At 46.2% G+C, this 20,820-nt stretch overlaps 1 protein-coding gene and 2 pseudogenes across 1 annotated transcript; all 3 read right to left on the bottom strand.

The window, feature by feature from the left end:
* Positions 1-6,860: 6,860 nt before the first annotated feature.
* LOC111727704 lies at positions 6,861-7,135 on the bottom strand (annotated as a pseudogene).
* A 3,271-nt stretch (positions 7,136-10,406) lies between these two features.
* LOC111727720 lies at positions 10,407-10,506 on the bottom strand (annotated as a pseudogene).
* Positions 10,507-11,611: 1,105 nt separating this feature from the next.
* On the bottom strand, positions 11,612-14,494 carry MRPS24 (mitochondrial ribosomal protein S24). The gene is made up of 4 exons (XM_003797554.3): positions 14,424-14,494; positions 14,276-14,344; positions 13,899-14,010; positions 11,612-12,045 (listed from the first exon to the last, which is right to left on the bottom strand). Exons 1-4 carry the CDS (start codon positions 14,460-14,462, stop codon positions 11,762-11,764), a joined length of 504 nt encoding a protein of 167 aa, XP_003797602.1. The 5' UTR covers positions 14,463-14,494; the 3' UTR covers positions 11,612-11,761.
* Between the last annotated feature and the right edge of the window lie 6,326 nt (positions 14,495-20,820).

Here is a 20,820-nt window from a genome sequence, read left to right on the forward strand (position 1 = left end):
GTTAGAGCACCAGCCACATACACTGGGGCTGGTGGGTTCAAACCCAGCCTGGGCCTGCTAAACGACAATGACAACTACAATAAAAAATAGCTGGGCTTTGTGGGGGGTGCCTATAGTCCCAGTTACTTGAGAGGCTGAAGCAAGAGAATCACTTAAGCTCAAGAGTTTGAGGTTGCTGTGAGCTGTGATGCCATAGCACTCTACCAAGGGTGACAAAGTAAGAGTCTGTCTCAAAAAAAAAAAAACAAAAAAAACCAGACTGGAACTTGAATTCAGGAAGGGAAGGGCTCTTCTTTTCCTGTTGTGCTCTAGGAAGCTAAAAACTCGGAATAGGGGCCAGGAGTGGTAGCTCATGCTTATAATCCCAGCACTCTGGGAAGCCAAGGTAAGAGGATTTCTTGAGCTCAGACATTCGAGACCAGCCTGAACAGGAGCGAGACCCCATTCCTACTAAAAGTAGAAAAATAAGCCAGGCATTATGGTGGGTGCCCATAGTCCCAGCTACTAAGAAGCTAAGGCAGGAGTACCACTTGAGCCCAAGAATCTGAGGTTGCTGTGAGCTAGGCTGATGCCATTCCACGCTAGCCTGGGGCAACAGAGTGAGATTCTGTCTGAAAAAAACTAAAAAAAAATTTTAAAAGCTGGGTGTCCTTGCAAATGCCTGTAGTCCCAGCTACTTGGGAGACTGAGGCAGGAAGATTGCTTGAGCCCAGGAGTTCAAGGCTGAAGTGAGCTATAATTGCACCACTGGGTGATGGATTGAGACTCTTTTACTTAAAAACAAAACAAAATAAAAAACTTCCTTTAAAGATATTCATAGATAGCAGCTTACACACATTTTTGGAAACTGTTATTTCAATGAATGGATATCAGGGATGTAGTGAAGCCTTTACAAACTCTTTTAAAAGAGTTTATCAACTAACTACATCAACTGATTACGTAAACATAAGAGTTTAAACCTTAGTCAGGCAGTGGCTCATGCCTGTACTCCCAGCACTCTGGGAGGCCAAGGCAGGAGGATCCCTTAAACTTAGGAGTTTGAGACCAGCCTAGGTGTTATAAGCTCTTGTTCCCCCCCAGGTCCCCCTGCCTTCTCCCATTCCCCCGCCCTATGGGCCTTCCCAGCCATGTTTTCAGGCTCCCTCCTTCCCTCTAGGGTTGCCAAGAACAAGCTTCAGAACAAGGAAGAAAAGTCCCACGTTTCACAAAACCCCCAAGTTCTCAGTAGATGAACAGTGGTGGAAAACTCACCGAGACTTGATTAATTACTGTTGTATAACCATAACCATTGTGATATGAGAGTATCCATTGTCAACCAAAGCTGTATTAATCATTGTTACATTACTGTAACCATTGCTGTATCCATGACTACCGGAGCTGTAACCCCCCCTTAACCAGCCACATTTCGCTTCTGGAGTATGCTTGCACAAACAAAAGACAGCCTACCCCCTACTTCTGCGCTGCTGACTGCCTCTCAGATCAGCAGCACCTGCAGCAGGTAAAATAAATTACCAATCAATTAATCTAAGTGGGGGTCCAAATCTATCTTTTTAGGTCATAGGGGGTACCACATAAGCAAGAGCAAGACCCCACCTCTGTAAAAATAGAAAAATTAGCTAGGCATTGTTGTGGGACTACGCCTGTAGTCCCAGCTACTCAGGAACATGAGGCAGCAGCAGCCCTTGAAGCCAGGAGTTGGAGGTTGCTGTGAGCTAGGCTGATGCCACAACATCTAGCTGGGGCAGCAGAGTGAGACTTTGTCTCAAAAAACAAAACAAAACAAGACAAAAAAAAACCCCACAAAACCAAAATACCTTTACCTGTTAGAATAGGCCTAGAGAACATAGGAAAGTAATGTTCTGTCCAATAAATTCTTACAAATTTCAGTTATCAGTGTGCTATTTACCTTCCACTCAGCATTGAGATTTTGTTTTTCTTTACTTATTATCCCAAATATGGCCTCTGGTTTCATTTGGCAACTATTTCTTTGATTTATAAACGGAGGGAAATTCTCACAGATGATCCACCAAATGGTAAAACATTTTGTCTTTAGAAAACGTTATTAACCTTTCTACTATTAAATATCACAACTGTTATGATGAGAAGGGCTTAGCTGGATGTTGATCCAAGTAAATGACCAAAGCAAAAATCTCAATCTATGGAGTCTATTAAGCCAAGATTTTGAGAACATACCTGAGAAAAACAGAAACCCACAAATAAGCTGCGTATGTTTTTCTGAAGGGGAGGTTGGAAGCTTCAGCATGCTGACGGCAAAACATACAGAAAGAAGGGAAAAGGTGGGGGAGGGAGGCTGATGAGGTAGTAGCTACATTCTTGTGAGGCCCAAGAAATCTATATTTTACACAAAATAAAGGAATGAAGGAAGTATCGAATATGTAGGTGTCTCTGGGTAGGAGGAGGAATGTCTGGTTCTGTCACCTGTAAAATAAACTTGTAATTCATTATTAGCGTGGAATGGGACAGGTCTAGTTTAGGAGCCAGACACAGGTACAATCTGCATGTCCAATCATTCCGAAGGAATGATTTATGGGGCCAATTCGTCACAGGACTTGAAAACTTTGATTTTCTTCTTAAACTGGACAAAGTCTTAGAAAAATTGGTAAGGGTGGAAATTGGGTAAGTAAGATGAGGGAACCTATATAAAATCCCCAAGACACCCAAGCTTGCTGGATCCCAGGAAGCCAGAGCAGACTACACTGCAGGCCGATGGGATGGCTGGCAGGGAGAGCGCAGTAGGTGGGAGCACTGAGGCTTGGAGGCATGGGCAGTTCCCAGTCCTTCTTTCAGGCCAATGAGAAACCATTGGCAAAGTTACATCAGGAGAGTGACATGATGAGAAGTTTGTTTGTAGATGAGTGTGTTGTCATTGACCTCAGCATTGGGCTAATGTGTTCCTGCCAGGACTGCAGAGTCCATATCTGCTCGAGCAGAAACACCAGACAGGGCCAGCTTGGCGCCATCTCTGCATTTTAAATCTAACAAGGTTAAGAAGATGAAGGATGGTCTCAGGAATGATTTCAGAAAAGGAAAACTGGATCTGTGTGGAAAGAGACATTTTTTGCTCCTTTGGGGCCAGTGATAAAGTGAAGTGGGTCTGAGGCCTGGGTTGCCAGGTAGAAACTGAGTTGATGTCCCAACTTGGGGGCTCAGTTTTAGTTACCTTGGAGAGCGTCCCAGCTGTGGGTGAAGTACACAGAAGTATTGTCTGTAAAACTGCAAGTCTGACATGGCAATAACCACTGGAAATCTCAGAGAATGGCTAAGGAGTACTTTCTAAGCAGTACAGAGTACTGCTACTGCAAGTTGTCTGTAAGTATTAAATTACTGAAAAGCAAATTACTTTTTAAAACAACCATGTCAAGGCTGGGTGCAGTGTCTCGTGCCTATAATCCTAGCACTCTGAGAGGCTTAGGCAGGAGAATTGCTTGAGCTTAGGAGTTCAGCCTGAGCAAGAGCATTACCCCATCTCTTTCTAAAAATAGAAAAATTATGCTTAGCTCCCCTACACAGTGGGGAAGGCCCCAGCCAGATACCCTGAGGCTGGTGGGTTCGAACACGGCCCAGACCAACTAAACAACAATGGCAACCACAGCAACAACAACAAAAACAGCCAGGCATTGAGGCTGGTGCCTGTAGTCCCAGCTACCTGGGAGGCTAAGGCAAGAGAATCACTTAAGTCCAAGAGTTTGAGGTTGCTTGTGAACTGTGGCACCATAGCACTCTACTGAGGGCAACATAGTGAGACTCTGTCTCAAATAAATAAATAAATAAAAATAAAAATAGAAAAATTAGCTGCATATTGTGGTAGGCACCTGTAGTTCCTGGGAGGCTGAGGCAGGAGGATTGCTGGAGCCCAGGAATTTGAGGTTGCTGTGAGCTATGATGATACCACAACACTCTAGCCTGGCAACAGAGTAAGACTCTGCCTCAAAAAAAAAAAAAAAAAAAGTTAATTTAAAATAAAATATAAAGTTAAAAAAACAATAAAAAGAAATAAAACAACCATGTCAATACTATGTCAGTAAAGCAGAGGTGACTTCTAGAGGCTAAGCCTGACCCAACTCCAGGTCAGCCAAAACTGTGCAACCAATCGCCCTGGTAAAACAGAATGTTCTGTTAGCATTAAGAAATCAGTGAGTGCGGCTTGGCACCTGTGGCTCAAGTGGCTAAGGCGCCAGCCACATACACCTAAGGTGGCGGGTTCGAATCCAGCCTGGCCCGCCAAACAACAATGATGGCTGCAACCATAAAATAGCTGAGTTGTGGCGGGCACCTGTGGTCTCAGCTACTTGGGAGGCGGAGGCAAGAGACTCGCTTGAGCCCAGGAGTTGGAGGTTGCTGTGAGCTGTGATGCCACATCACTCTACCCAGGGGGACAGCTTGAGGCTCTGTCTCAAAAAAAAAAAGAAATCAGTGAGTGGCTTGGCGCCCATAGCTCAGTGAGTAGGGCGCTAGCCACATACACCGAGCCTGGTGGGTTCGAGCCTGGTCCAAGCCTGCTAAAGGACAGTGACAACTATAACCAAAAAATAGGCAGGTGTTGTGGCAGGCGCCTGTAGTCCCAGCTACTTGGGAGGCTGAGGCAAGAGAATCACTTAAGCCCAAGAGTTTGAGGTTGCTGTGAGCTGTGACTTTATAGCACTCTACTGATGGCGACATAGTGAGATTCTGTCTCAAAAAGAAGAAGAACTCACTGTGTGAACATACTAGCAGTCATAGTCTTGGGAATTAAGAAGGACCTCGGTGGTAGTGGAAGCAGTGAGGTTTTTTATTTCCAGTATTCCCCATGATGCCTGAGCATCCTCTGAGGACTAACTGCCACTTAGGAGTCAGGGCTGTGAACAAGGTTTTTAGTCACCGCTAACAGCCTCAAGTCGTCCCAAAGTGAGGCAGTGCCCGGTCAGATCTGCGCTGGAGCAAATCAATTTCTCGTCCTCCCCAGTTCAGGGTTCATGTCCGCCCACAAGCAGAACTCTGGGCAGCTAACTCAGGGGTCAGAAAAGGCGGGCGGCACGCCCCCTGCTGGTCATCGAGCGCAGTGGCGGGCCCTCGGTTCACGGTTTAGCGGTGGCCAGGCGCCCCCTCCTAGCTACCCAGCCGATTAACTTCAGTGTTCAGATTATTCAATGCCATAAATTTGAAAATTAGACCTAAAAAACAGCCCACTATCCATTTTGTCCTTTCCAAAAGTGTTAAAAGGAACATTTAATTGGCAGCCGTATGGAATGAAATGAATGTAGACACAAACTTTACAAGTTACACAAAAATTCACTCAAAATAGTCCTAAGACTTAAATTTAAAATGCAAAGCTATGCCAAAAGGTTTATCAGATATGTTCAATTGCATGGGAAGCAATGACAATTTTTCCCGGCATTGTGACTCATGCCTGTAATCCTAGCACTCTGGGAGGCTGAGGCATGAGGATCCCTTGAGTTCAAGAGTTTGAGACTAGCCTGAGCAAGAGCGAGACCCCATCTTTACTAAAAATAGAAAAATTAGCGAGGCGTCGTGGCAGGTGTCTGGTAGTCCCAGCTATGGAGCCCAGGACTTTGAGTTTGCTGTGAGCTAAGATGATGCCACAGGGCGTCAGGGTAACAGAGTGAGATTATCTCAAAAAAACAGAGAGAAAGAGATACTTGACCTTCTCTAGGTTACACTTGTATAGGTAAAATGTTACTGTTTTGGAAATTTTATCAAGTTCCTGGAAATTTTTCAAGGTCCTCCCTCTCTATGATATGCCCTGGTATGCAGTTATCAGCCATAATTCCAGTTATTACTATTATTATTTTGCTAATACAGGATCAGTTATTATTATCATTATTTCTTTTCCTTTGGACAGACTATCACTTTGTTGCCCTCGGTAGAGTGCTGTGGCGTCACAACTCACAGCAACCTCCAACTCCTGGGCTTAGGCGATTCTCTTGCCTCAGCCTCCCGAGTAGCTGGGACTACAGGTATCTGCCACAACGCCAGGCTATTTTTTGTTGCAGTTTGGCCAGGGCCAGGTTTGAAGCACTCTACTCACTGAGCCACAGGTGCCACTCTCAGTTATTATTTTAAATGTTGTAGGTTACAGAAACAGTCAAATTCTCTTATAATTTGGCCAATTTGCCCCTTCTGCCATTCACAGATTCTGTTGTTTTCCTGAAAACTCCCACAGGCCAAAGTGCTTAGTCTGCAACAAAAAAACTCTGCCTCTGAGACCCAAGGAAAGGACTATGACAGGTACTCTGGGGTACTGGCTTATGACGACCTTGCTTAAATAACTTTACAATCATACTGACATCTAATTGTGAAGCTGATGGATTCACGAAACTGCTAACCCAAGACTGAAATTAATTACATGAGATTGAATGCACTGGTAGAGAAAAAAACTTTTATCTGAGGAATGCAAGTCCTTTAAATTATCAGACCCAGAGAGATTAAAATGAGACCACAATTATCTTGTATTCTCCCTTTAAACTGAGTTCATCTCTTGAAACTGCTATTGCCACAGCAGCTGTAAATTCCCCTAATGATGCTCCGCCAAACACTAAAACCTATAATGTATAGCCATCGTCTGGAGTATTCTGAAATTAAAAAGAAAAATGCATAGCCAATCTCTAAACAGTGTTGTTTTGGTTTTTTAAATCCCCCCCTTTTTTTCTGATATAAATGAATTTAAAGGTTTATTAGCCCTAGGGGAAAGACTGATTTCTCAAGATGAATTCTTAAGTCCCCTGTAAAAAAGCAGACTTATAGAAAATTTCTTTCTCATGAACAGAAAATCACTATACATTTGATCCCAGATATGTTGGTTTTTTCCTTCTTCTTCAGATGACTGATGTTAGTAACTGAATCTAGGAACAAGTATACTTGCCCCAAATGTGCAACATAAATACAGAAGCGATGAACAGAAGACTCATAACCAATACTGAAACAGGGCCAACCCTGAGCCCAGAGAACCGCCACACGGCCCCAGTGCCTTCCAAGGTCGTGCAGCCTGCGCTCCTTGTTCCACAGCTGGCATTTTTCCTTTGCCAGACAGTGGTTCCTGCCGCCCGGAGGCCACTGCTTTGCTGGGTGAGCACCCTGAAGAACCCACGTTAGTGCCACTGGGGGTCGGGCGGGGCATGCTGGACATGCTGGAGACTGGAGGATTGCAGGGTGCAGAAGTGGGCCTCTGGAAAGAGCCGTGAAAGGACTGGTAGCTGGAGAACTTTCTTTTTTTTTGAGACAGAGTCTCACTCTGTCGCCCTGGGTAGAGCACTATGGTATCATCGTAGTTCACAGCAAACTCAATCTCCTGAACTCAAGCCATCCTCTTGCCTCAGCCTCTTGAGCAAGAGTGAGACCCTGTCTCTACTAAAAATAGAAAAACTAAGCCAGGCGCGGTGGCTCAGGCCTGTAATCCTAGCACTCTGGAAGGCCTAGGCAGGTGGATAGCTTGAGCTCACAAGTTCCAGACCATAAGCAAAAAGAGAGACTCCTGTCTCTACTAAAAATAGAAAAAACTGAGGCAGGAGGATCGCTTCAACCCAAGAGTTGCAAGTTGCTGTGAGCTATGACTTCACAGCATTCTATCTAGGGTGGCAGCTTGAGACTCTGTCTCAAAAAAAAAAAAAAAGAAAGAAAGAAAGAAAAGAAAAACTAACTGGACATTGTCAAGGGCACCTGTAGTCCCAGCTACTGGGAAGGCTGAGATAAGAAGATCGCTTAAGCCCAGGAGTTTGAGGTTACCATGAGCTATGTTGCCATGGCTCTGTACCCAGAGTAAGAGTGAGACTCTGTCTCAAAAATAAATAATTTAATTTTTTTTAAAGTAGAAGAGAAAAGCAACACGGAGAAGCTTCAGACTGATGTAATGTGAGCACTTTACCTGCCCTTGCTGGGTTTGAAAATGGAGAAAGAGGGCACACACCAAAGAATGAAGATAGCCTGTGAAAGCAGAAAATGGCCAGGGGACAGATTCTCCCCTAGAGCCTCCAGAAAGGAACACAGAGCCCTGTGTTCCTAAAACACCTTGATTTAGTCCAGTAAGGCCCATGTCTGACTTCTGACCTACAAAACTCTAATTTATGCTGCTTTAAGCCACTGAATTTGTGGTTGAATAAAGGTAAAGATCAGGGCCAAGTACAGGAATAAATGTGAGTAAGGGTAAGAGTTAGGGCCAGAATCAGCTTAACGTCAGGCTAGGTTGAGGGTCAAGCTGAGGATCAGAAAGCATAAGTATATGAGTTAGTGTCGGGCTCAGGTTCCTGGTCAGGCCCTCTTGGTTATGATCAGGGTTGGGGTGAGAGAGGAAGTGATGGTCAGGGCAAGGGTCTGATTCAGAGTAAGAACCATCAGGTCTAAGGTAAAAGTCAAGGTGAGAGTGAGGACATGGTGGGGTCAGTCTTAGCAATGGGGCAATTATAAGAACCAGGGCACATTCAGGTTGGGGCAGTGAGAATGTTAGGGTCAGATCAGGTAGAAGCTGAGGGTCAGAGAAAGGCTGAGCCAAGGAGTGAAGGTGAGAATGTTGAGAGTCAAGATCAGAGTCATGATCTGGTCATGTATTACCATCAGACTGAAATCTGGTTCAGGTCAGGATTCTGGCCAGGGTCAGGCTTAGGGGAATCCCAGGACCTGAATGAAAACTAGAGTCAGGGCTATTGAGTGTAAGCATCAGGTTAAGAGCAGAGTCAGATCTCTGTGAGAGACGAGGTCAGATTTAAATGACTTTCAGGTTCATGGTCACAGACAGACGTGGGAGAAATCTGAGTGAGGGTCAGAGTCACATGAGCATATGTGTTAGCTGGGACGAGGCCAGGGCACCCTAGTGTTAGGATGAAGTTTTGAGTCAGGATCTTGGTCAGGTCAGGTGTAGAGTGCAACATTGACTCAGGGCAAGAGCCACAGAGGGTCTCAGTGAGACTGGAGGTCAGGCTGTATGTGCCAGAGAATCATGGTTGGGGAGAGGAATCAAGGTCAGGTTAAAGGTCTGCATCAGGGTCAGGGTTCATGTGAGTCAGGGCTATTGTCAAGGTCTGAGTCAGGATTAGGGTGCATGTATTTAGGCCAAAGCTTGGGATCATGGTCAGGGCAAGGGTTGAGGTCAGGATTCGCAGTCCCTGCCTGCCTCCTGGCACCATGTGCTGACCTTATGGATATAAGTTTCTGAAATGCTATTCCCCCATTTACCTGAATGTCTACCTCCTTCACCTACATGGAATCTCTAATGCTGCCTCACCCTCCCTACCTCCTCCACTAGGATATGAGCAGCCATATTGGAACATTTTGCTCATTAATGGGCCCTAAGCACTTACAAGAGTGCCTAGCACAGACTAGGTACTCAATAAAAGTTTAATAAATAATGAGTATGTGTTGAAGTATTAATATTTCTTAAAAAAAGGTACATTTGGGGGCAGCACCTGTGGTTCACTGGGTAGGGCGCCAGCCCCCTATGCCAAGGGTAGCAAGTTCAAAACCGGCCCCAGCCAAACTGCAACCAAAAATAGCCGGGTGCTGTAGCGGGCGCCTGTAGTCCCAGCTACTCCGGAGGCTGAGGTAAGAGAATCCCCTAAGCCCAGGAGTTGGAGGTGACTGTGAGCTGTGTGACGCCGCAGTACTCTACTGAGGGGGAAAAAAAGGTACATTAGGAAATACAATGCAACAAACTGCTCACAGTAGTTATCTCTAGCGTAGAATTATTACAAAATGTTCATAGCCAATTCAATATATGTTCATATTATTTTCTTTCTTTTGAGATGAGGTCTCACTGTGCTACCCAGGCTGGTCTTGAACTCCTGGGTTCAAGTGATCCTCCCACCTCAGCCTCCTAAGTAGCTCGGACTATAGGCATACCACTGCATCTGACTTACTTTGTTCTTTTTTTGTTTTTGCTTTTTTTTTTTTTGAGACAGAGTCTCACTCTGAAGTTAGAATGCTGTGGCAGCAGCCTAGCTCACAGCAACCTAAAACTCTTGGTCTCAAGTGATCCTCTTGCCTCCGTTTTTTACTTTTAGTAGAGACAGAGTCTTACTCTTGCTGAGGCTGATCTCAAACTCCTGAGCTCAAGCAATCCACCCACCTCAGCCTCCCAGAGTGCTAAGATTTGTTTTGGGGGCATTTTTTTTAGAGGCAGAGTCTCATTTTGTCGCCCTCAGTAGAGTGGTGTGGTGTCACAGCTCACAGCAACCTCCAGCTCTTGGGCTTAGGCAATTCTCTTGCCTCAGCTCCCAAATAGCTGCCATTAGACACTGGCCACAACACCTGGCTATTTTTTGTTGCAGTTTGCCCAGGGCCAGGTTCAAACCCGCCACCCTCAGTATATGGGGCTGGTGCCAACTCACTGAGACACAGGCACTGCCCAGAGTGCTAAGATTATAGGTGTGAGTCACCGTGCCTGGCCTATTTTTATTTTTTTTTAAATGGAATGGTTTATGAATTTGCACATCATCCTTGTACATGCTGATCTTTTCTGTATTGCTCCAAGTTTGGTATATGTACTGTCAAAGTGAGCACTTACTACTGATATGCCAGGTGCAGTGGCTCACACCTGTAATCCCAGCACCCTGAAAGGCCAAGGCCCAACACTCTGTTGCCTGAGCTCACAGATTGGAGACCAGCCTGAGCAAGAGCAAGACCCATTCTCTAAAAATAGCCAGGCATTGTGGCAGGTGCCTATAGTCCCAACAACTTAGGAGGCTGAGGCAGGAGGATCACTTGAACCAAGGAGTTTGAGGTTGCTATGAGCTATGACGCCACAGCACTCTATCAACGGTGACAAAGTAAGATTCTGTCTCAAAAAAAAAAAAAAGAAATTACTACTGATTATTTTATGATCACCAAAAATGGATCCTTCCATTTTCAGATAAAGCAAATAACTTTAGGTAAAGTGCCTGATAGAGTGACTGGCACAAGGTATACACCAAACTTTAACATTAGCTAAACTTCAGACCACTGGCAACCTTCCTTTGAGCACTGGAACACCCACAGAGAAATTCTGCTCTAGATCCCTCATTTAAAGAGTTAAAGACAGGGAAGCGCCTGTGGCTCAAAGGAGTAGGGCCCTAGCCCCATGTGTTAGAGGTGGCGGGTCCAAACCCAGCCCTGGCCAAAAACTGCAAAAAAAAAAAAAAAAGAGTAAAGGCTGGGCATGGTGGCTCACACCTGCAATCCTAGTACTTTGGGAGGCCTACACAGGACTGCTTGACGCCAGGAGTTTGAGCCCAACCTGAGCACCATAGTGAGATACTCTATAAAAAAAAATTAAAAAATTAGCGAGACGTGGTAAAGGGTACCTATAATCCCAGCTTTTCTGGAGATTGCAGAAGGAGAACCACTTGAGCCCAGTAGTTCAAGATTATAGTGAGCTATGATGATGCCACTTCATCTTAGCCTGGGCAACAGGGAGGGGAGGGAGGGAGGGAGGGAGGCAGGCAGACAGGCTCATGGCTCATGCCTATAGTCCCAGCACTCTGGGAGACCAAAGCTGGAGGATCCCTTGAGCCTAGGAGTTCAAAGCTATAGCAAGCTATGATGACACCACTACACCTGAGTCTAAGTGATAGAGTAAGACCTTGTCTCTGAAATAAAAGAAAATAAAAAGAGTAAAGACAAACAGAGGTAGGACAATATGGAAGGTCTTTATTCAATAGCAGCTGAGAAATGAGGCTTTAGTCCTCTGAGTGGGTATGTTTCCTTCTGTTCTACTTTACTCCTTTCCACGTTTCTATTCTTTGCAGGCTACAGCGTGATGCAAATAGAAGAAATTGTCCTAGATGTACTTATACACAACCTTTGAGGGCACAGTTTGGAGGTGGAGTCGCACAGGACACTTGTAAAAGTGGGACAGCAGAGTTTCACTGTAGCCCACAAGAAAATAGTACTTGTGTGCAGGCAGGTTCCTCAGGACCACAGCACAGATCTCCACCTGGTTAGCTCGGCGCTTTAGGACCAGTTGGTCTGCCAGGCAGCCTGGAAAGGTACCCAGCATGAACTTGCGCAAGAAAACATCCTCTACTGTTCGCTCTGCAGCATGGTCCTCCCCATCCAGGTTACCTGAGGAGGGAGAGGCATCACAGAAGAGTCAGCCCTGTTGCCCCAGAGACCTGCCAAAACTCCCAGGTCAACATCCAAAAGCACTGGGAACTCAATTCCACCCTTCAGCCCCAGCCCTCTTCTCTTTTCTTCTTCCAATGGAAGTTCAAGGTAAGTTATTTCATTAATTCCCAAACCAATCCTATGAAGTAGGTATTGTCATTATCCTTGTTGTACAAAAAGGAAGATGGAGGCCTGAGCCAGAGTACAACTCAAATGATGCCTCCAGATCTAACCCCTTTCCCAGCCTTCTTGGTTGCCTTATAAAAGCAGTGGTCATTCCATGGGTCAGAAGATAAGGTCACCAGCTACTTTTAAGATTAGAGACATAGGCCAGGCACAGTGGCTCACGCCTGTAATCCTAGCACTCTGAGAGGCTGAGTTCAAGAGTTAGAGACTGGCATGAGCAAGAGGGAGATCCTGTCTCTACTAAAAACAGAAAAATTAGCCAGGTTGTGATGGGTGCCTGTAGTCACAGCTATTCAGAAGGCTGAGGTAAGATAATCAGTTGAGCCCAGGAGTTTGAGGTTGCTGTGAACTACGATGACACCAGAGCACTCTACCCAGGAGACAGAGTCTCTGTCTCAAAAAAAAGGCAAAAACAAAAAATCCCAGCTTTGTGTTTGTTTCTGTTTAAAGACACCTTTTTAATATATGTGGTTGACACATTAACACTGAACTTCAGGGCCAACACTGTAACTCATGCCTGAACAAAGCTTCTCTAACATAGTTAAGTTTGCCATAAAACATTCATACCCTTCTTAAACTTAGGCATACTATACCAACCCAGCACTACATGGATATTTTACATTTTAATTTATTTTATATTTTATTTTACTTTAATTTTTTTGAGGTGGAGCTTCTCTCTGTGGCCCTGCAATTGAGTGTCCTGGTGTCATCAAAGCTTGAAACAACCTCAAACTCTTGGCTTCAAGTGATCCTCTTGCCTCAGTCTCCTGAGTGGCTGACAGCACAGGTCGGCCCCCACCAGCTACCATGCTGGCTCCTACTAAGGCTGGTCTGGAACTCTTGAACTTAAGGGATGTACCCAACTCTCCCTCCCAGAGTGCTAGTTTTACAGCTGTGAGCCCAGCTGCCCCACCTACAGAGTCACTTTAAATAGCAAAATCAGTAATAAAGAGCAAAAAAATATAGAAAACATGGCTCTAGACCAGTGTCTTTCAACCTTTGTTATCTCATAGCACACTTAGACCTATAGTTAAACTCCGTGGCCCACTTAAATTACATCCAATAACAACAACAACAACAACAAAAAGAGTAAAAGGGCCTAGCCTCTGGCTTCGTGGGTAGGGTGCCAGCCCCATATACAGAGGGTGGTGGTTCGAACCCAGCCCCAGCCAAACTGCAACAAAAACAAACAAACAAAATAACCGGGTGCTGTGGCGGGTGCCTATAGTTCTAGCTACTTGGGAGGCTGAGGCAAGAGAATCGCTAAGCCCAGGAGTTGGAGGTTGCTGTGAGCTGTGATGCCACTGCACTCTACCGAGGGTGATAAAGTGAGACTCTGTCTCAAAATAAATAAATAAATAAAAGAGTAAAAAGACATAACATTCTTACTATGTTTTGTTTGAACTTATATGGAAAATAATTTAATTAATGATCCTTAAAATTTTTCGTGGCACACCTAAGATTCTTTCACGGCACATCAGTGTGCTGTGCACACCAGTTGAGAATCACTGATGTAGACCAGAAAAGGGCATTTTTATTGCTGAGTTTCACAAAATTTGTCACAGGTTTTCATTTTCTTTGGATGTCAGGCTGCCCGAATGCTCCAAAGCCTGGAGTCTCCTCACCTGTGTGCAACGACAGCCAGCTCTTGCGGTGGGCGATGTAGTGCGGGGCATGTGCTTCCTCGTAGCTCACCGGCTTGTCCCCCTTACCCACTCGGACACGGGCTGCCCGATTCTAGGAGTAAAAGAGTTCGTGAGTCCACCGGAACCTCGATCTGCACGCCACCACCCCACAACCCCGCGTATAATTTCCACCACTAGTGCGGACTGCTCTCCCGCCGCAGACTCCCAACCCCTCACCCTCTAGCCCGCCGCTGTCCGGCTCCCAGCCCCAGGCCCCACGCCACGTCCCCTCAGCCCGCGCGGTGTTCTCGACCCCGGCCCTGAACGCTGCACTTGAGCAGCGCCCCCGCCCCCACCGGCGCCCCGGCCGCGCTAACCTTGGCACAGACCGCAGAGGTGTGCAGGGCGCGCCAAGCGCATGGCAGTTCTCGGCTCCAGGACTGCACCTGTAGGAGGAAGACGCATAAGCGGATATCCAGGACCCCACCCCCGACTCGAGGGGAGCCCGCTGCCTCGCCCACTTACCCGAGGCCACAGCAAGCGGCTGCACATAGGCACCGCCATTTTGGACCGAGCGGCGCTCGGGCCGTACCACAGCGTGGCTCAGGGTAGGGGCAGCCAGGGCCAGACCAAATAGCGAGGGGGCTACTAACCCGAGGGGCGGGGCCGCGCGGGGGCGGAGGGCTGGGGCTCCCGCCTTCGTCGCTGTACTGGGGACTCTTTTGCGGGCAGTCCGCATTCCTTCGGCGGTCGTTGCTGACACTGAATTTCAGATCTGGAAATTTGATGATGTGAAGCGTGAAGGTTTGCCCTGAAAGAACTAGTAGGGGCGATGGACGTGCCGCCCACTGACCCCCGCCTGCCCAGCCTAGGTCCTTGGGGCTGACAGGAGCAAAGCGTTTTTCCCAGGTCCTAGAAATTAGGCTGCTGAGTTCTGTCTCCAAATAATATTCTTAAAAATATATTTAGAATATATTTGAATATATTTGAGCAGACGGGTGGTTCAAGCCTGTAATCCTAGCACGCTGGGAGGCCAAGGCAGGCGGATCGTTTGAGGTCGGGAGTTGGAGACCATCCTGAGCAAGAGACCCAGTCTCTACTAAAAATAGAAAAATTAGAGGGCGTGGTGGCGGGCGCCAGTACTCTCAGCTACTCCGGAGGCTGAGGGAGGACAATTGCTTGAACCCAGGAGTTTGAGGTTGCTGTAAGATGAGCTGAGGCCATGACACTCTAGAGATGACAGAGCAAGACTGTCTCAAAAAAAAAAAAAAAGTGTTTGTGTGTGTGTGTGTATCCGGGCTTTTATCCACAAATAAAGAAGAAACGTCTTTTGGTTAAAACTTTACCCAGTTCTCCAAGGATGAGTTATGTAGAGGTAGGATTTGCCACTTGTGACCATGCTCTGGTAGCTGGCCCCTGGGGAAGGAAAATTTTAAATAAGGGGGAAAGCCAGAGAGCCAGGAAATTAATGGGAATTTCACAGAGCCTTTAATACTCAAACCAGAGAGTTGCCACTGTACATGGTATCTAGTAATTATTCATAAGAAAGGGAAAAATAGCAACGCAGGATATCTTATTTTAGAATCCAGTAATGGAAAAAACATGGGCTCTGGCTTCAGGCCCACATATAACAAACTTTGTACAGTTAAATCCCAGTTCCATTATCTATAAAATGGGTTAATACTTCTGCTTCATAGTACTACTAGGATCAATGCAGCATTTAATGAATGATAACTGTCACTGGTTGTGTTTGGTGACTCGTGAAATTGCCAGTATTTGGCCATCTTTGGACCTACATTAGGTTTGCCCTAATAGTAATGCTGAGGTTTCCTTTGGGGGAGAGGACGAGATAATCATCTATGGGAAAATGTGCAGGGGGATGTGACTTGCCCACTGTGATAATGGGACAGGAAGGCACAAGTCTCTTGACTTCAACTCAATCCACTTTCCATGACCAAGACTATTCTGACCACTGGAAGCAGAGTCCTCAAAAACGCTTAATAGAAGGAGAGGGTCTTCTGTGCCCACTTCACAAGGAACGTTTTGTTCTTAGTTTTTTTTTATTTTTATTTATTTTTTTGAGACAGAGACTCACTTTGTCACCCTCAGTAGAGTGTTGTGGTGTCACAGCTCACAGCAACCTCTAGTTCTTGGGCTTAGGTGATTCTCTTGCCTCAGCCTCCCAACTACCTGAGACTACAGGCGCCCACCACAACACCCGGCTATTTTTTGTTGCAGTTTGGCCAGGCCCAGGTTCGAACCCACCACCCTTGGTATATTGGGCTGGGGCACTACTCACTGGGCAAGAGGCACCGCCCCATATTCTTAGTTTTTTTAAACTTTGGCCTCCAACTGTTCTGCATATTGGATAAAGGGACAGAACAGAAATGAGATGTTCTCCAATCCAACGATACTTTGCAAATACAGGAACTTTCAACTTTTCCTAAAGAATTCTTTTAGGCTTGGTGCCTGTGGCTCAAGTGGCTAAGGCACCAGCCACATACACCTGAGCTGGCAGGTTCAAATCCAGCCCAGGCCCACCAAACAATGACAGCTGCAACCAAAAAAATAGCAGGGCATTGTGGCGGGCACCTGTGGTCCCAGCTACTTGGGAGGCCGAGGCAGGAGACTTGCTTGAGCCCAGGAGTTGGAGGTTGCTGTGAGCTGTGATGCCAAGGCACTCTACCCAGGGGGACAGCTTGAGGCTCTGTCTCAAAAAAAGAAAAAAAAAGAACTCTTTTAAACTAACAATATTTTTTCTTTTCAAAGTTTTCATAGGCTCGGCGCCTGTGGCTCAAGTGGCTAAGGTGCCAGCCACATACACCTAAGGTGGTGGGTTCAAATCCAGCCCAGGCTGCCAAACAACAATGACGGCTGCAACCAAAAAAAAAAAAAAAATAGCCAGGCTATGTGGCAGGCACCTGTGGTCCCAGCTACTTGGGAGGCAGAGGCAGGACACTCACTTGAGCACAGGAGTTGGAGGTTGCTGTGAACTGTGATGCCACAGCACTCTATCCAGGGGGACAGCTTGAGGCTCTGTCTCAAAAAAAAAAAAGTTTTTATAAAGTACAATAATCTTAGAGGGGTTTCGTTTTGTTTAGTATTTTGAGACAGGGTCTCACTCTGTACCCCAGGCTAGAGCACAGTGTGGTCATCATAGCTCACTGCAACCTCAAACTCCCCAGCTCAAGCGATCTGCCCATCTCAGCCTTCCAATGTCCTAGGATTATAGGATCACTACCTGTATAGAGACGAGGATAGTCTTAGATGAGGAACATTAGATCTGGCATCTGAATTACCTAAGTCCAATACCTAAACCCACTGCTTCACTAATTTGGTAAGTGACCGAACTTGAATCCCAGTTTCCCTCATCTGTAAAATAGGGACAATAATGATGGTTGTGAAAATTATACCATAAAATGCCTGGTAGAGCGAGCAGTTAAATGTCAAAAAAGAAAACCAGAGTCCTTGATATCTAAAAGAACCAGCTATTGAGGGTTCTATGAGAAATCACAGCGACACCCCCTGATCCGAGGAAAGGAGAAGGGAGAAGAACAGCAAAGGTAATTAAGGCACACACCTTTTGGGGCTACAGGTGCAAGTGGCAGCAGGAGACAGTGCTGGCCAGGCAAGCAGGGGCCACATCAGGAAGGCTGTGGTTTGGAATCTGTGCTGGGAGTCATTTTGTCAATGAGGCAGTAGGCAACATGATCAAATTTGTTTTTCTCTGTTAAAGCCACTTTCCTATAGGCCTGAGGTGTCTCTCAGGAATTCCAAATTGAGGTAGATCTTTCCAAGTGTCACAATGACCATTTGCGTGGCAAACATTTCAATGATTCAAATAACTCGTTACCACCCTTCCCTTCCAGGGGTATCTAATCTTTTTTCTGCTGCACTTTGGAAGAAGAATGAGTTGTCTTGGACCATAGTGAATAAAGATAAGCAAAAAAGGCTCGGCGCCTATAGCTCAACTGGCTAAGGCGCCAGCCACGTACACCTAAGGTGGCGGGTTCGAATCCCCAGCCCGGATCCGCCAAACAACAATGATGGCTGCAACCAAAAAATAGCCAGGCGTTGTGGCGGGCGCCTGTGGTCCCAGCTACTTGGGAGACGGAGGCAGGAGACTCGCTTGAGCCCAGGAGTTGGAGGTTGCTGTGAGCTGTAATGCCATGGCACTCTACCCAGGGGGACAGCTTGAGGCTCTGTCTCAAAAAAAAAAAAAAAAAAAAAAAAAAGATAAGCAAAAAAATAAAGGTGTGTGCATACTTTTCATGGTATCTGACACCACAGACCAATAACTTATACCATGATTGGGAGAGGGGGCCATGTGGGTGCCTTTGAATGGTTAAAATAACCTATAATAACATTTTTAATATAGTAATAGGAATTTTCATATTGTTTTAAATCACCAATGGAAAAAATTTAATTGCAGAATCCTCTTTGGTGGGGGCAGTATTTTATTTTTCCATAATTTCTCTGTTGGTGTTTTGATGCACTTTGCTTCTCCTATCAATCCCATAAGGGCGGCAGGTATTTCCAGGTTTTACAGATCAGAAAATGGTAGCTCAGAGACTTACCTGAAGTTCCAGAACTAGTAAATGGTAGCAGGCCTTCTTGTTCCAGAAAATGGTGTTTTCTCCACAGCATCACTTGGTGGGAGGGTTCAGAACCACATTAGGCTGGGGAAATGGCCTAGGTTTCTGTGGCTTGGTGCAGACAGCCCCCACTCACCCTCAGGGACTACCTGGATTTGGAGCAGCTGTTTCCAGAAGCAAGTGACCCCACACGAAGGGCCCACCTGAGCCCCTAAGATGGGCTAATCCGAAACAGGTTGCACCACAGCTTTTCCTCAGATATGAGCTTTTGTTCTCCACATGACAACCAGGGGAGGCCAGTTACTCTGTAAAGCAGTGGCTCTCAGTTGCATGACAGAGCCCACTGGGCCCCATACCACCTCTGTGGGTAGGGGCAGTCACCCACAAGTTAAACATTTGCAGGTAGAAATGAGAACCAAAGTCCTGAGCTCACAATTTATTTGTGAGATTCCCAAAACATGTATACACAGATCCCTCTTTAGGGGAGGGGGCTGTTGGGTGCTCTTAGAAGACTAGAGCAGCATTCCTGAGAGGAATGGCCATAGTCCAGGCCTGACACTCTTGGGCTATAAGGCAGAGAGGTCTGTTGGGTGGTCTGGACTTCATCAAGATGGTCTGTACAGTTGGGTCCAGTCCAATGGCCATGGGCTAGACCAGGGAGAGCTCAGGGTATGCAGCACTGGGTGGGCTATGCAAAGGCTGTGTAAGTGGGAGCCCTCCCAGCCCACCTGTGCTTCTGAAGCACGGGGCCAGCCTGAACACTGTGTATTTCCTGAAAGCCACTACAACGTAGCCTCTAGGACAGGCTGCCATCTTCCTTCCTATGGGCCAGAAGCTAAACTAACTCTACCATGATGGTTCCCCTTACAGCTGTCTCAATTCTAGCTCTGAACTGCTGGCCCTTTCTACTTTGTAAACCTATGTTTTTGAAATTACTTCTGGTGATTCATTTTCTCCTAATAACTTATTCACCAAGAATAATCCCAAAGGCTCTCAGCTCTATTCCAGGAAATAGGTCAACCACCACTGAGTTAAAGCAAAGTTGTGTCAAGCCACAAATGTCCTGTATGACTCAGGCCATGGCCCCGTGAGTGCCAGCTGCACCCTCCTACCTTCATCCTCCCTCTCTTGAGGCACAGGGAGAAAGACTAGGTTCAGACATTGAGGGAGAAGCTGTATCTATAATTATGGACTTCAGCTTTGGGTCTACTCTCCTGATACCAGAGCCCAAGAATTACAAATATTCAGGGCCACACTGGGACCCTGGGCAAAAAGTCCGTATCTGGCAGGCCTAATCAGGGCTTGGGATAGATGAGATTTGCCTCAAGAAAGACAGAGGGAGGGATGGGCCTCATGGGTACTAGCAACTGAGACTCCTCCAGGGCTCCCAGAAACTGCTAGGTGTGGACATAAGAATGGGCTCCGATGAGGAGACAATGGAGATGTGATAAGACACGGACCAAGAGGGGCATAGAAAGGCCAGTGAGCCTTTGGGTAGGCATGAAGAGGGGCCTGGACCAGAGTCTGTCCTGATAAGAACGTACCTGCCAGAGTCAGCCAGGGCCAGAGATGGGGAGCAGGGCTTGCGGGCTGCCAGCAATATGGAGGAAGCTGCTGACTCCAGACAGCAAGACCTACTAGGGGTTGAGGCCACAAGACATGAACCAATAGGAGTACTGGGACCAAGGTTGCCTTGGATCCCTTCTTCTACAGTCCTGATTTAGCGGTGCTCACAAAGCTGCCCTCTGGTTTAATTTTGTTGGAGTCTTAAGAACTCAAGAAAGATTTATGGCAAAATATTTCTTTACTGATTTAGAAATAAAGGATTTTTTCCTTCCTAGGTAATTCACATCTGAGGAGTTAAGACAGCCACTAGATCAGGTGTACATTGGCGTTCTCCTAATAACTTATTCACCAAGTTTAATTTTGTTGGAGTCTTACAACTCAAGATAGATTTATGGACAAACCCTTTATTACTGACTTAGAAATAGAGAAAGGATTTTTCCTTCTTAGGTAATTCACTACATCTGAGATGAGGCAGCCACTAGATGAGGTTTACATTGGTATGGACTACTCAATACCAGCCCTGGTAGGTGATGTATTCCAATAAATCTAGGAAATCATCAATTATAAGATGCTATTAAGATGCCATTAAGAAAAACAAATGGCTGCAAATTAATTTTAAGATATCATTGGTTAAAGGCGGTGCCTGTGGCTCAGTGGGTGGGGCGCCAGCCCCAGCCAAACTGCAACAAAAACATAGCCAGGCATTGTGGCAGGTGCCTGTAGTCCCAGCTACTGGGGAGGCTGAGGCAAGGGAATCGCCT

The sequence above is a fragment of the Otolemur garnettii genome, unplaced genomic scaffold, assembly GCF_000181295.1.
Source record: "Otolemur garnettii isolate 467f Iridium unplaced genomic scaffold, OtoGar3 scaffold00119, whole genome shotgun sequence".
Taxonomy (NCBI): domain Eukaryota; kingdom Metazoa; phylum Chordata; class Mammalia; order Primates; family Galagidae; genus Otolemur; species Otolemur garnettii.